This window comes from Photinus pyralis, unplaced genomic scaffold (assembly GCF_008802855.1).
Source record: "Photinus pyralis isolate 1611_PpyrPB1 unplaced genomic scaffold, Ppyr1.3 Ppyr1.4_LG1, whole genome shotgun sequence".
Classification (NCBI taxonomy): domain Eukaryota; kingdom Metazoa; phylum Arthropoda; class Insecta; order Coleoptera; family Lampyridae; genus Photinus; species Photinus pyralis.
This window is the reverse complement of record NW_022170249.1, coordinates 48,349,620-48,362,523: the sequence shown is the minus strand read 5'-3', so window position 1 is coordinate 48,362,523 and position 12,904 is coordinate 48,349,620. Positions and strand designations below refer to the sequence as shown.

The following is a 12,904-nucleotide window of genomic DNA, read 5'->3' as shown; positions in this document are numbered from 1 at the left end:
CATACCGCGTAACCAACCGGTTCCGTCAGACCATGCGATTCGAATGTGGCTAAACAACCTCGAGCAAACTGGATCGACGTCTAGAGAAAGAGGTGGTAGTGCCAGAAGGATTCGAATCCCTGAAAATATTGAACGTGTTCGACTCCATGAATGCATACGTGTCAACGGAGGCCATTTGACAGATGTAATTTTCAAAAAATAATGTTTTTTAACATTGTATATCAAATGGCTACTCTTTTATTTCCCAGTATGGTATTACTAATTACAAAAAAAATATTTTTTCGATAATAAAATTATTTACGAAATCTTCCCGTTTCATTGCCGAACTCTGTACTACAAGTGCTTAATTAGTCATAAAATAGTGTTGCCCAAATACGCTTAGGTACCTACCTACTTCAGATCTTATCAGAATATGAATTTTTCTTTGACGTATTTCGTGACGCCATGTCTCATGGTCCAAAAGTACAAAATTTCTATTTGGATAGACTAGAACCCTCACAAATATCTGCGAACGTGTAAAATAATTGTCGATTTCCTAGGTGTCGCTATGCGTTTTATAAATTGATAGGCTCGATTCGATTGTGCTATCTATTTGATACTAAGTGTAGATTGTGAGATGTAATTTAGACAATGGACTGAGGTGGCACATTTGAAGCCGTTCGTCTCAAAGAAAGATGTCGTTAAACCAATCTGGCAACACACTAACAGCGTTTGCAGCTGGCCTAGGAATTGTAAGTTAAAATTTTCAATACTTAGTTACTCATATATCTATATCATTTCGTATGGCTAAGAAACTTTTTTAAACAATTGATTAGCCTGATTGTGTAATTTGGTAACGTACAATGTCTTTTAGTTTCAAGGGCTGGTATGGACGATTCTGGCAGTACTAGGTATAGTAGCCCGTTTTGACCACGATCCAAACTGGACTCCCACCCATTCGCAAACATTAAATAAATTCTTGGTTGGACTAATCCAGAGTAAGTATATAATATAGTCGATTTTATACAATGAGCGGCTAAAATATGGAACAAATTCATTTAAAAATCGGGTGTTGGATTTAAAAAAAATGCTCGCACACTTGTACCTCCATTTTTTGCATAGAGATCAAATTACCAAACTTTTTTTATGAAAAAATCTTGTGGAAAGTGTTACTTTTCTTCACAGTACATTGCGAATGGCATTGATATTACTCAATTATGGGTTATTAAGGATCACTATGCAAAAAGTATCACTTTCAAACCTAGTTGTACAAATAACATCTCTTGCACTAAAGAGAAAATATACAGGGTGCGTCAAAAAATAGATTTTGATACCAAAGTTGATTTTTAGAAATGGAACAGTATTTTTAAAATTTTCGAAGTGCAAAGGGTTATTTTGGAATATTTTCTGTACGAGTCTACTGTATACTTTGTAGAGAATTGGTCACAACATAATCGATGTCTATGGTACCCTCCTTATAAGTATTTTTTTTATCTTTTAGATGATGGGTCCTTTACTACATTGAACGGCCTAGGATTGTTTATAGTCGCAATTGTGTACCTCATCATATCGGTCTTTTGGGTTATTCTGTCATCAATGTTATTTATTAGTAAGTAACCATTGTACAACCAATATGTACTTTTTATAACACTGACATTTTAAACCGTTTGTAAGATTCATTTAAACTCGCTTCTTAAGTTATTTATATAAAATTCATTGTTTCCTATAATTTTTCGTCCTAATGTTGTTGATTCTATTACCATGGTTACTACCTACGCCAGTCTGGAGAAACATTTTTCTCTCATGATAAAATATTAGTAAAAGACGAATTCGGATAAAATATGCTTCAGTGTTATAAAAAATGTTGAAGATAGCACGGTGTTTTATAGTTTAAAAGATTTTTCCCGTTAACACCTCGCTCTCTTCGGTCGCTCGGATTTAAATGGACATCGTCCTTCAAAGTACCTATAAAACACCTAATTATCTGAATAAATTTACTTATTCGTTTCACTTTATAGGTATAAAGGCACAACGTCCCAACTATTCGAACAAAGTAAGAGCGGGATGGGGAGTGCTAACACTAGTCATATGCATTTATGACATGATCGTAGCAGCAATGTTGGGAGATAATTACAGAAAATATCTTGAAGTGTACAACTACAATCATAACGCTGGCTATCTATACATACTTATTGGGTATGGTACTTTGTTTACTCTTGCGGCTCGAGGATACGTCTTATGGATTATTAATTTAGTCCTTTCGACCTTAATGTTAATTAGCCCTAATCAAAAGACGAAGGTAGGTGTTACTGCTGCCTACACAATAGCTTATCGGATTCGTTTTAGGCAAACACTGACGTCTACTACTCAAATACGATCGATGGCAGGTAATCAATCATCAATGACTGATTACCTTTCGAAATAACTAATCATCGACCTCGTTACAGAAATCATCCAGGTCATACCAACCGTGCCTACGGCTGGGAACGCGAGGAACCAAGGTTCGATTCAAGACCGCCATCCGGCAACCACAACTATCCGGGAGGAGACAATTCCCGGATGGAAGCAGATCGTGTCGCTGGATTGGGAAAGCAGGATCCTAGAAGTTATCCGAAGAATGTTTTACCTCCGAAACCGCCCGCTAATTACCGATATGCCTCACCGAACGTACCTCAACCTGATTACTCCCCTCCGCATCAACAATCACCGCCTCCTCCCAACTCCATGTTTAACCGTAATGAAAGGTATTAAAAATTACTAACTGTCGACTTTGATTAAAATGAAATACTACACGGGTATATGATTATTTTCTTAAGTACTTGGCTATATTTTGTTATTGTTTTTGTTTATTTATTTAGAAGAAATACAAAAAGAGTTGCAGAATCATCGATGACGGTTATAGTTTTCTCTAAGACCCTGGTGTAGTGGGTTGAGTAAAGTTTTTGCCATTTGAGTATGTAGTACCTACGATGGGCAGTGACCCAAACAAAATTCGTAAATGGCGGGTTAAGATCTTGAAGAACCAATTATTCCAAATCCAAGTGAATATACCATGACTTTGTAAACATGTTAATACCACGGTTCCGAAGCAGAGAAGCGGTTTGAATAAAAACAGGTATTTGTACAAGGTGATTCATTGTTGGTGCATAAAACCTTTTGGAGTAGCCTTTGCTCTGTATTTTTATTTAAATTCAAAATTTACATGATATCCTTACGCCATCTCGGTATCTTCTTTGTAATCCACTAGTTGAGATGTAAGTTAGTTTTGTAAAAGAGTTCATTTACCTAGTTCTGTGTTTTCGCGTTATAGGTTTCTTATTGCTATAGTTATTAGTGTCGCGCAGTATTTTCCATGCTATTTCATCTTCTTTAGGTTTATCTTGCCCACCCAGTTGTATTTCTCTTCCTCTTTAGTAAAGTCTCTGCTCTAGAACTGATTAGATGCAAAAGGTCTCTTGGTAACCGTTACTCTTTCTGACTTCGCGTCTGCCTGAAAAGGTCTTTACCATAATTATCTTTGCAGTGGTTTCTCCCTTTCTCTTGATGTCTTGGTGACTCCATCGTACCGTTTTTACGGATTAGTATTTTGCATTTAAACAATTCGAGGCATGTTAGATTATGACGCATTATTCTTTTTTTATTACGTACATATTTTTAGGGTTTGAACTTTCGCTCAAATTTTATCTTTAACTTTCCTCACCTTTTTCTTACCTACAGGTTTTCTTTTACATTTCTCATCATTATATATTTTGGATAACCTTTTGCGTTTGACCGACTTGGATATTTTAGCATTACCCACGCAGTACGTAGATGATTTAGCAGTTAGCATATTATCTTGTCTATGTTTTGAATTGATTAGGTTGCATTGGTATTGAATAGAAATTTAGTTTGTGTACCGTAAAGTATTTTTCACTTTTATGCTGTTATACCCGGACAGTAAGGATCAAAATGTTGCGTTTGCTAGTGTAAAGTCATTCCAATTATTGATTCTATTTGAGTATTAATTACATTTAATATCCTACTTAGTGTCAGACGTTAGCATTGCTATTTCGCAATACTTTATGTGCAGCGCGATTCAATACCCCTTTTGTTTCTTTGTGGTGTTGTCTGTTACAGATTTGCAGAACGCACCATTCTGAGCTCACAAGGTTGCGACCCGAAGTTCAAAGGTAAACTTTTTGTCGATTCCCTGATTTAACTCTTGATTACATATTGGTTTTCGATACAATCGAATTGCTTGAGATTCACATACCTTGTTTCTACGTAAGTCTGTTTTGATACTAATATTTTCTCTGACTACGTGCTGATCCCGCTTTACTAAAAATCAATTTAAATTCAACCATTGACAAAGCAGATTTATACAGGGTGTTACATATAAGTATGTAAAAAAATTTGGGTGGTAGAGGGGATCAAAACAAGCACTTTTTTCCAAATAAACCGAGGGTCCAACGTGTTTCGTTTGGGGGCTACCCCCACAAAAGTGGTGAAATTTGCATTTCTTCTTTAATTTTTCTCTCAGCAACCATAAGAGTTAGAAAGACTGGTGCAGAGCTAGGTCGAGCGTTCTAAAGAACAGTTAGAGCGCTCCAATTGTTTCAAAAATGCTCGCAAGCATCGAGCTGTTTTGCAAAGCGAAACCGGTTGCGAGTTCCGAACACTTCTAAAGTGCCCGAGTGTATCGCGAGCGCTCGGGAAAAGTGCTCGTGACCGGAAAAAACGCTTGCGAGCGATTCGCTTTGGGGCGCTTCTTCAAGCGAAACGCTCGCAAGCAGTACCCAGCTCTGGACTGGTGGTGAATAGGTTCTCAGATATGCCCTTTCCGATTCTTCAAAAAAAATATTCAAAATTTTTACCGCGAAATGGTGCACCCCTAAGTGAGGGTGCGAAAAAAATTCTGATTTCGACGATCTGGTGGTTTTTGAACATGAAAATCACGAATATGAAATTAGTTTTTGAAAATTCCAAAAAAAAGTCCATTGCAATTCTTGGTCGGACAACGAAAATGGAGATAATTCCACGAAATTCGTTGTGTACATACTTGATGAGTTAAGGACCAAAATTGTCGAACTGTTCTTTAAAAATCACTTTTCAAACAAAAGTTATATCTATTCATTAGAAGATTGGACCTTTGGTTACAAAGTGTCCCCCGCCTACTAGCGAGTGATCAAATTTCGCATGTAGTTAATTGAAAATGTCGCAAACAGGTAACAAAAAAATATCGATTAAAGTCGTTAGGTAAGTGTTGTCAATCTTCAACGCCCAAATGTGCCCGGCGCTGCTTCTCCAAGGGTCCGTTACGCTACAGTCTAATCGACCCTGTTCGACTAAACAATCAATACAGTAAAATGTTATCTCTAACTAACTGTGCACCTCAACAAAGTATACTGTGGGATGCCCCAAACTTAGCAACATCCTGTGAATATGATTGTCAATACGAAGCACCCTATACACATCATGTTAGTTACAAAAGGCTGCCAACCGAAATCTGGTGGGATTATAGAAAAGGGAAAGAGAGCGAAGATGAGACGGATGGAATTTCTCGGAAGACAACATCTGTTTGCAATTTTCAGCAGCTACAGTTCAGAGATTTCCTAGAAATGCGTGAAATGAAGAGAATGAGCGGTTTTCGGGTGGATTTTAGGGGTGTTAAGGGAACGTAAATGCAGATTATAACTCTTTACCGATCGATCACTTGTATTATGTTGCTGGTGTTGGCAATTATGTTTCATTGTCAGTAGGGCCCATGTGTCCGTTTTGTACATATTTGCGTGTTCCTATAATTGTGCACCGCGCTTTTCAGTCACTCTCCGGCCTCTTTGGCGTTGGTTCACTTATTTCATTGCCTTTTGTTATATTTGTTTATTGTGCTGTGACCTGTGACAAGCTTGAGTAGCCGAGAGGGAAGTGTGCGTGTTTAGGGGATCGAGTTATTCAAGGTTATACGGGCCTTGGAGAATCAAACACTAACATTTTCACTCGTTCCGAAACCAAAGCAACTGCAGCTCACGTCTACAGGCACGCCACTGGGCGTGAGTAATCCTACCGTCCGGCGAGGCACATTTAATATTTCTTAGTTTTGTATGTTGGGGGAATGGCTCGATTCCATTTTGATTACTCATAGCTTGTCTGCTTTACGTAGTATTTATCCCTGTTTGTGTTAGAGAGTTTTACTCTCTCGAGGGCTCTAAAGTGCTGTAGGCTTTGACATGTACGTTTTTGAAGACTGCGACGGAGAGTTTCTTGGGTACGATTTTCTCTCACAAGCTCTAGGGGATCGTGCCATTAGTCAGCTATTGCTTTTGGTGTTCCTTACCCATAAACGCCTTCGGCTCCTGTTTAGAACCCAGTTACTACACAGCGTAGGTGTCCTACATGACGATCACGATTTGAGTGTACTCGGGGAGGCCACCGAGTTACAAATTCACGCGGGAAACTTAAGCGAGAATATTCAAATATTTCGGTGCAACTTGAAGTTGATGTTAGCCCGCCAAAATACTTGGAGGCTAAGCTCATTACAACTGGGACCATTACTCTTCTTGCTATGCATTAATGACATACCAGATAACGTATCTGACAATATTGACAGACTTTTTCCGATGCAAGTAAAAGACATACTATCAAACAAGGCGACAGAGAGGCAGAAGAAGACCACCCTAAAAAAGTGAGCACAGACGAGATAAAAGAAGCTGCTAGGAAGATGCCAAGGAAGAAGGCACCCGGGCCAGACGGGCTCCCATCAGAATTTGTGTCTAAAGTAGCCGGCGAGAAACCGGACTGGTTCTCTGGCGTATTTGCTCAAGTGCTAACCACAGGAGAATACCCAGAGATGCGGAAGGAAGCGACGGTAGTCCTTATTCCAAAAAAAGACCCGGGGTCAATGAGGCCCACATCCCTAATAAGCCATCTGAGAAAACTGCTAGAAAGAGTTCTGGTCGAGAGAATAGAGAAATACTCTAATCTATCCGCAGGACAGTATGGTTTCAGGAAAGGAAGAGGTACAAGAGAGGCACTAAGTAAAATTAAAGACATAGCGCAAAAAGCCCTGAGACGCTCCCGGTACACTAGGGAGGTGAAAATTATTGACTCCCTAGAAGTACAAAATGCTTTCAACTCGATCCCGACGAAGGTCATCATGGAAGAACTGGGAAGAAAGGGTATATCTGGCCACTTGAGGAGAGTTGTGTATAGTTATCTCAATGACAGGAAGAACGTCGGAAAATTACCGTTTGGAAAGAGTTACCTTTTTGTGTCCAACGCAGGAGTGCCATAAGTAAAACCAAGGCAGCCCTGGTCGCCGGGAGAAGGAGACTTCCGGAGGTTAACCTGATGGTAGACCATACGAGAGTACCACTAGAAAAGTCAATAGAGATATTAGGATTGAAGTTAGACAGGAGCCTAACCTTCATACAGCACGCAGAGAAAGCGGTAGAAAGCCAGTAGAATGGCGGAGAAGTTAAATCGACTGATATGGAACACAGGCGGGCCACGAGAGGGTAAAAGAAGGGTGGTGAACAACATGATGCTATATGGAAGCGAGGTGTGGGGCAGCGCTATTCGCACTAGGAAAGTTAGGGAGTTAGTAGACAGGTTACAAAAAAAAATGGCGCTAAGAATAGCGGCGGCTTGCCGCACTGTATCAAATACAGATCTGTTCGTGGTGGCAAGCACACCCCCACTAAGATTGAAGATCAGCGTGAGGTTCGAGGGTAATAATAACAGGGAGGCCTTAAACGCGTGGGAAGCAGAATGGCACGTCCGGTAGTCGTGGACTAAGTCGGTCATAGGACACCTCTGAACAGGTGGACCAAAAGGAAACACGGCGAAACGAATTATTTCGTCACGCAATTTCTGACGACACGGAGAGAACGGGGTGTAAATACAAAAGAGAGAGCACGATATATGTAAGGACTGCGGAGCGATCAACGACGCTAGACATGGCGTATTATACTGTCCCATATGGGAAGCCGAAAGATGGCGGGCGGTCATTAAAATAGGAGAAATTTTAGAGGAAGGTAATATATTGGTATATCTTGGATTATTGCAGGATTCAGGAAATGATTAGCACTTGTTACACAGTTATTATCGTTATTAAATTATAAGTTTATTGAAAACTATATGAACAATGACTTTCATTATATCTGACATTCAAAAATTACTTTCAGTTACTTGATCCGAATTCACGTATCAATCATTTTAACAAATTATCTTCAACAGTATAATGCTGGAAACGGAGGAGAAGTGGCGAATTATAGAACAATTGATAGTCCAAATAAGAGGCACACGGGAAAGGGAGGCGAAGGCGGAAGTGGGAAACAGACAGGCATAAGAATTTACTAAGAGATCACTCGCGAAGAAATGCCACTGGCGAAGTGGTTTAGTGGATGCGGGCCCCACATTACCTACGCTATAGAGTCAGGCGGAGGTGTGCGATAGGCATTCCACCTCCCCCCCCCCCCAAAGATAACGTATCTGACGAATGCCTCTGCCTGTTGTATGCAGATCGCCACCTTGTTAGTAAAGAATCGCTACACAGACAACCTGTCAGTTGGTCAGTTTGTCAGTAGAGGTCGTTGATGTAGTACTCTAATGGGTATCGCACCCACAATACAGCACTGTTCGTATGGCTGCCTACATACGTATTCTCTCCATTGACTTTTAGATGCTATGTAAACATACTTAGGAATATTCGAGGATAAAAGAAACTTAAAGTGCCATTTGCGTGGGAACCATGGAATTACAAAAAGCAGCCCACTTAATCAAAACGTCGATATGGTTTTATCTTATTTTCCTTATTTTAAAATTATAGTGCAAATATAATAAAAAATGCAACTCGTTACGTGTGCTTTAAAGACGTAGGTACTTATAGGTGCACACTTGTTTTCTCATATAAATGTACTATTGTGGTTTCTGGCATTTCCCTCAAATAGTTTCACGTAGCTCACAATCCCGAAGTATGCCAACGTAAAAGATAAAATTGTCGACTTCAGTTGCATGTTATCTTCTATATCGTAAATTGATAACTTCGGTGAGTAATAGCATTTGCCATCCATTCTCATTAGTTACGACCTAAGGCTGATTTAAACGTGTCGCCGTGAAAAATGATGAAGCCATTATTTCAGTCTGGCCATACTTTACTAGGTATTGCGGCTTTCTTAGGAATCGTAAGTTAATGCACACGTTTTCCGCTTACCTACCTCAATATTAAAAACGTTGGACACTTTTTTGCACTGATGTATGTTTGCTATACTTTCAAAGTCCACGATTAAAACATTTTTTGAGAACCAACATAGACGCAACCGACGCAATTTGGTGAAAATGGACTCAAATTTTGGAAGTACATCGATAGATACTAAACCTTTTAAGTAGATAATCGCTTGATTTGTGTGCCCATTGGTTTCGACCCGATTGACGAGCCATTTCACAACAAGACAATTGTGTGATGCGAATGTCTTGCCATGTTAAAACGAATTGGCACTTTTGAGTAGCTACGATCTGTTTTTAGTTCCAAGGATTGGGATGGACGATTCTGGCAATAATGGGAGTAACGTACCGATTCGTCGAGGTTCCAAAATCGGGTAATACGCTTTTCGCTGTGTTAGAGTCTCTTATAGGTCAAGCATTACAGGGTAAGTAGGTACATCAGAATGAATACAATACACCAAAATAGTGAACCGTTATGAGTGATGAATAGTTTCATTGGCTATGCTAGCCGCTAGATCAAGTCAGTTTGTCAACTAACAAAAGAACTGTAATGGTTAATTTTTAGTTGATAACCTTGCCGTTCCAATGCCAGGCATGGGATTGTTTGTAGTTGTAATTATATACCTGGTGATATCACTAGTCTGGGTTACTCTGTCAACGTTATTAATTTTGAGTAAGTAAACGCACTGTATTTCTCTCATTCCAAGTATTGTATAGGTATAAGACGAGGTCAGCACGATAATCTTAAAAGAGCAACTCTGGCATGGGGAGTGATGACTCTGCTGACTTGCGTTTACGACCTGGTAGTAACCGGGCTGTTGGCTTCTAATTATGACGCAATGCTTACCCTGTTTCATCGTGATATTAAAAAAAACTTCACAATCCTATATTCGGTTATTTTATATGGCATTTTGATGTCTATGGCAGCTCGAGGATATGTTTTATGGGTTATTAATTTCATAATGAGTGTCTTAATGATACGAAATGGAACAAGTAAAGTAAAAGAGGTACTTCAAACTGTAGGTATACAGCGCCACCTCTATAATATTCAAATGTTTTAGATAGATGCGGAAATGTTATTTGACCCCCCACAGATAGAAGACTTCCAAGCAGCTAGGTAAGTTTCTGAACCAGTTTCGATTGCATTTGCAAATGCATTACAGAGATAGGAACCTGGGTCAACATGACCTTTTCAATAGAGAGGATCCGAGGAAGAGAAGGAAGACTAGTTCAGACGGGAACATTACAAAACCTTCGGCACCTCATTACGTGTATCCCTACTCATCAGAATCGACTGAGATCCATATACCTCGCGTGAAGGTCGAAATGAGGAGCTCTACTTCATATCCCCCGCAATTAATTCGAAATAAGAGTATATATTAGTTCCCTAGATATTGCTTTTGTTTTATAAAACCTGCAAACGTGCAGGAATTATCAGTGGCATATTAGTATTATCTACTTCAAACTGAACGAGCGGATGTAGTATAAATAGATAGGTATTATACAAAATAAGTACTTATACATTTTTACAAGTTCTTGTACTCGTTCTTGTATTATGTCGTTTAAGCAATAAATAGTTACATTTGATACTTATTGATTATAAAAAAATTAAGTAAGCTTATACTAAGCTTATACTTTAAAATACTTAAATAAAGGAAGTGTAGTAAAACTTTGGACATTGGACAGCTTAGTGGTGCTCAAATAACAGTAATATTATCGGCTTCTGTCCTTTAAATTGGAAAAACGTGAAGATAACGATGTCGGTTGCAAATTAAGGGTCTATCACTGTCATATGTTATATGTTATACAGAATAGAGAAAGTAGTTGCCGAACGATATTCGCTATGTAACACATCGTTATAACGTTAGAGAATATGTCCCTTAGTCTTTTTTAATGAAGATATAATATTTCGTTTTTGAGTAGGTACGCGTAAGATAATTCGATAGCATAAAAGGTGCAAATTTAACAGGTTCAAAGAATGTGTGGGAGAAGATTGATGGCTTTAGCCTCGGTCTGATTCATGGGGCGTTTTTTAAGGAACAAATGAAAAACTAAATATGCCAGTTTTAATTACCACACCTGAATATAAAAATAGGCATTTATCTACACTAACTAGAAGTTTTTTTTTAATTAGAGAAGAGAGATGTTAAGAGTTGCAATCCCAGCCTCAAAACGCAGTTCCCACTTAAATTTAAAATTAAAACAAAAGAATGGCACATGATCGGATCGTCTAAGGTAGGGCCGCCTTAAGTTACCTACACGAAGATAATACAATGACTCGGGGCTCGGTCGGGCAGGAACACTCAAATAAAACGCTGTAATGTCGGCGAGTTCATTTATTGTAAACTTATTCTGAAAACCCGGGAATTTGGATGTGGTACATTAAAAGCAAAGCACTCTCGCAAAAGCAGAATGCAAGGCAAGGGGAAAAAGAGCGCGACTAGAAAAAAACCTCCGCATTAAATAAAACCCAAGTTATCTTAATCACAAGCAAATTAAATCACCAAACACCTAAGCAGGACACTGGCTTAATTAATGAATGTATATGGGCTAGTTCAAGTAGCAGGAGACGTTTGACGAGTATGCGTAGAATATTCGTCACAACATGTCCTTTAATCGCGACTAGAAGGCAACTCACTTTTTAGTTAGTCATTGGATAATGAACCTTGTTATTTGATAGGTTTGGGCCAGCGTATTCGCTTGGTACCCTCTCATTTCACGCTTATATTGTTAGGGATTGGGCTGGCATGTTTGCCTATTAACCCGTTACCGCAGTTAAAATTGTTAGAGGCAACCCATTCATGCATTTATTATATGTATAATTATATATATCTAGTTATGATAATACAGTGTACTTGTGGAGCCCCCAGTTATGCTCAGTTTCCACGTAATGACGTTGGTATGAACCCCAGACCTCCGTAACTACTACCTGTGCCTCGTAACAGTGTAACACTCCCCTGACATTGGTCCCGTAAAAACATAACACTCTAGACGGTTAAGAGATGGGTCGCCGCCCATGGGAAAGGCGGTCTTCGGTTACGGATAGTACGCCCTTAAAGTTGAAGGTTCGAAGACCCTCGGATCCTTTCGTGACTTAACTCTAGGATACATTTCTACAGTGCGATCAATATTGAGTTGCTGCACCGCTTCAATAAATTATGACGTTAGTAATCATTTGCCGCAACAGGCCTGGTGCACCAATACTAAAACATAACCTTAAAGTAAACTTTTGACGTTTAACCATATTTAACCTAAATCAACGATTTAACCACCTTGTAAGTTTCCAAATTATGTGGAACTACACGAATAGCAAATTACTACAAAAATTGAAACGATTTTATTTCCTTTACAACTCGTTAATATCGAAGTAATTGGGTAAATTACATGCACACTATAACAACTGTTCGAAGTGCTCGCCACCATTATTAAGACAGGGATTCACTCTTTTCTTCATGTTTTCGAAGCCGGCATGTAAGTGCTGTTGCGTAATGTTTCAAACGGCAGCTTCTATACCTGCTCGGAATTCGGCAATGGTGTGTAAACGATTTCGAATACGTTGCCATCTCGTAAATTTGCATGCAATAATTTAGACGGCTTTGCAAGTCTGGACGATGAGTTCTTGTAACACGGTTACTTTAAAGGATAGAAGTACAATTTTCTCCAGGCAATAGCGTCACACGTTCCGTATGAGATGCCCGTTAGTGGGACAAATTGTTGCAGCTGC

General features: G+C 39.1%; 2 protein-coding genes across 3 annotated transcripts; both read left to right on the top strand.

The window, feature by feature from the left end:
• On the top strand, positions 1 to 2,745 carry LOC116158870. The gene is made up of 6 exons (XM_031471722.1): positions 1 to 731; positions 854 to 977; positions 1,481 to 1,588; positions 1,998 to 2,278; positions 2,326 to 2,366; positions 2,427 to 2,745. The coding sequence occupies exons 1-6, from the start codon at positions 675 to 677 to the stop codon at positions 2,728 to 2,730; spliced, it is 915 nt and encodes a 304-aa protein (XP_031327582.1). The 5' UTR covers positions 1 to 674; the 3' UTR covers positions 2,731 to 2,745.
• A 6,232-nt stretch (positions 2,746 to 8,977) lies between these two features.
• Positions 8,978 to 10,767, top strand: LOC116159260. Of its 2 annotated transcripts, none has more exons than XM_031472214.1 (6): positions 8,978 to 9,140; positions 9,482 to 9,605; positions 9,746 to 9,853; positions 9,898 to 10,187; positions 10,242 to 10,297; positions 10,350 to 10,767. In XM_031472214.1, the coding sequence occupies exons 1-6, from the start codon at positions 9,078 to 9,080 to the stop codon at positions 10,561 to 10,563; spliced, it is 855 nt and encodes a 284-aa protein (XP_031328074.1). In that variant the 5' UTR covers positions 8,978 to 9,077; the 3' UTR covers positions 10,564 to 10,767. The 2 variants fall into 2 exon arrangements, with proteins under 2 accessions (XP_031328074.1, XP_031328073.1); XM_031472213.1 differs by having other exon boundaries at positions 8,983 to 9,140; positions 10,344 to 10,767.
• Positions 10,768 to 12,904: the final 2,137 nt, after the last annotated feature.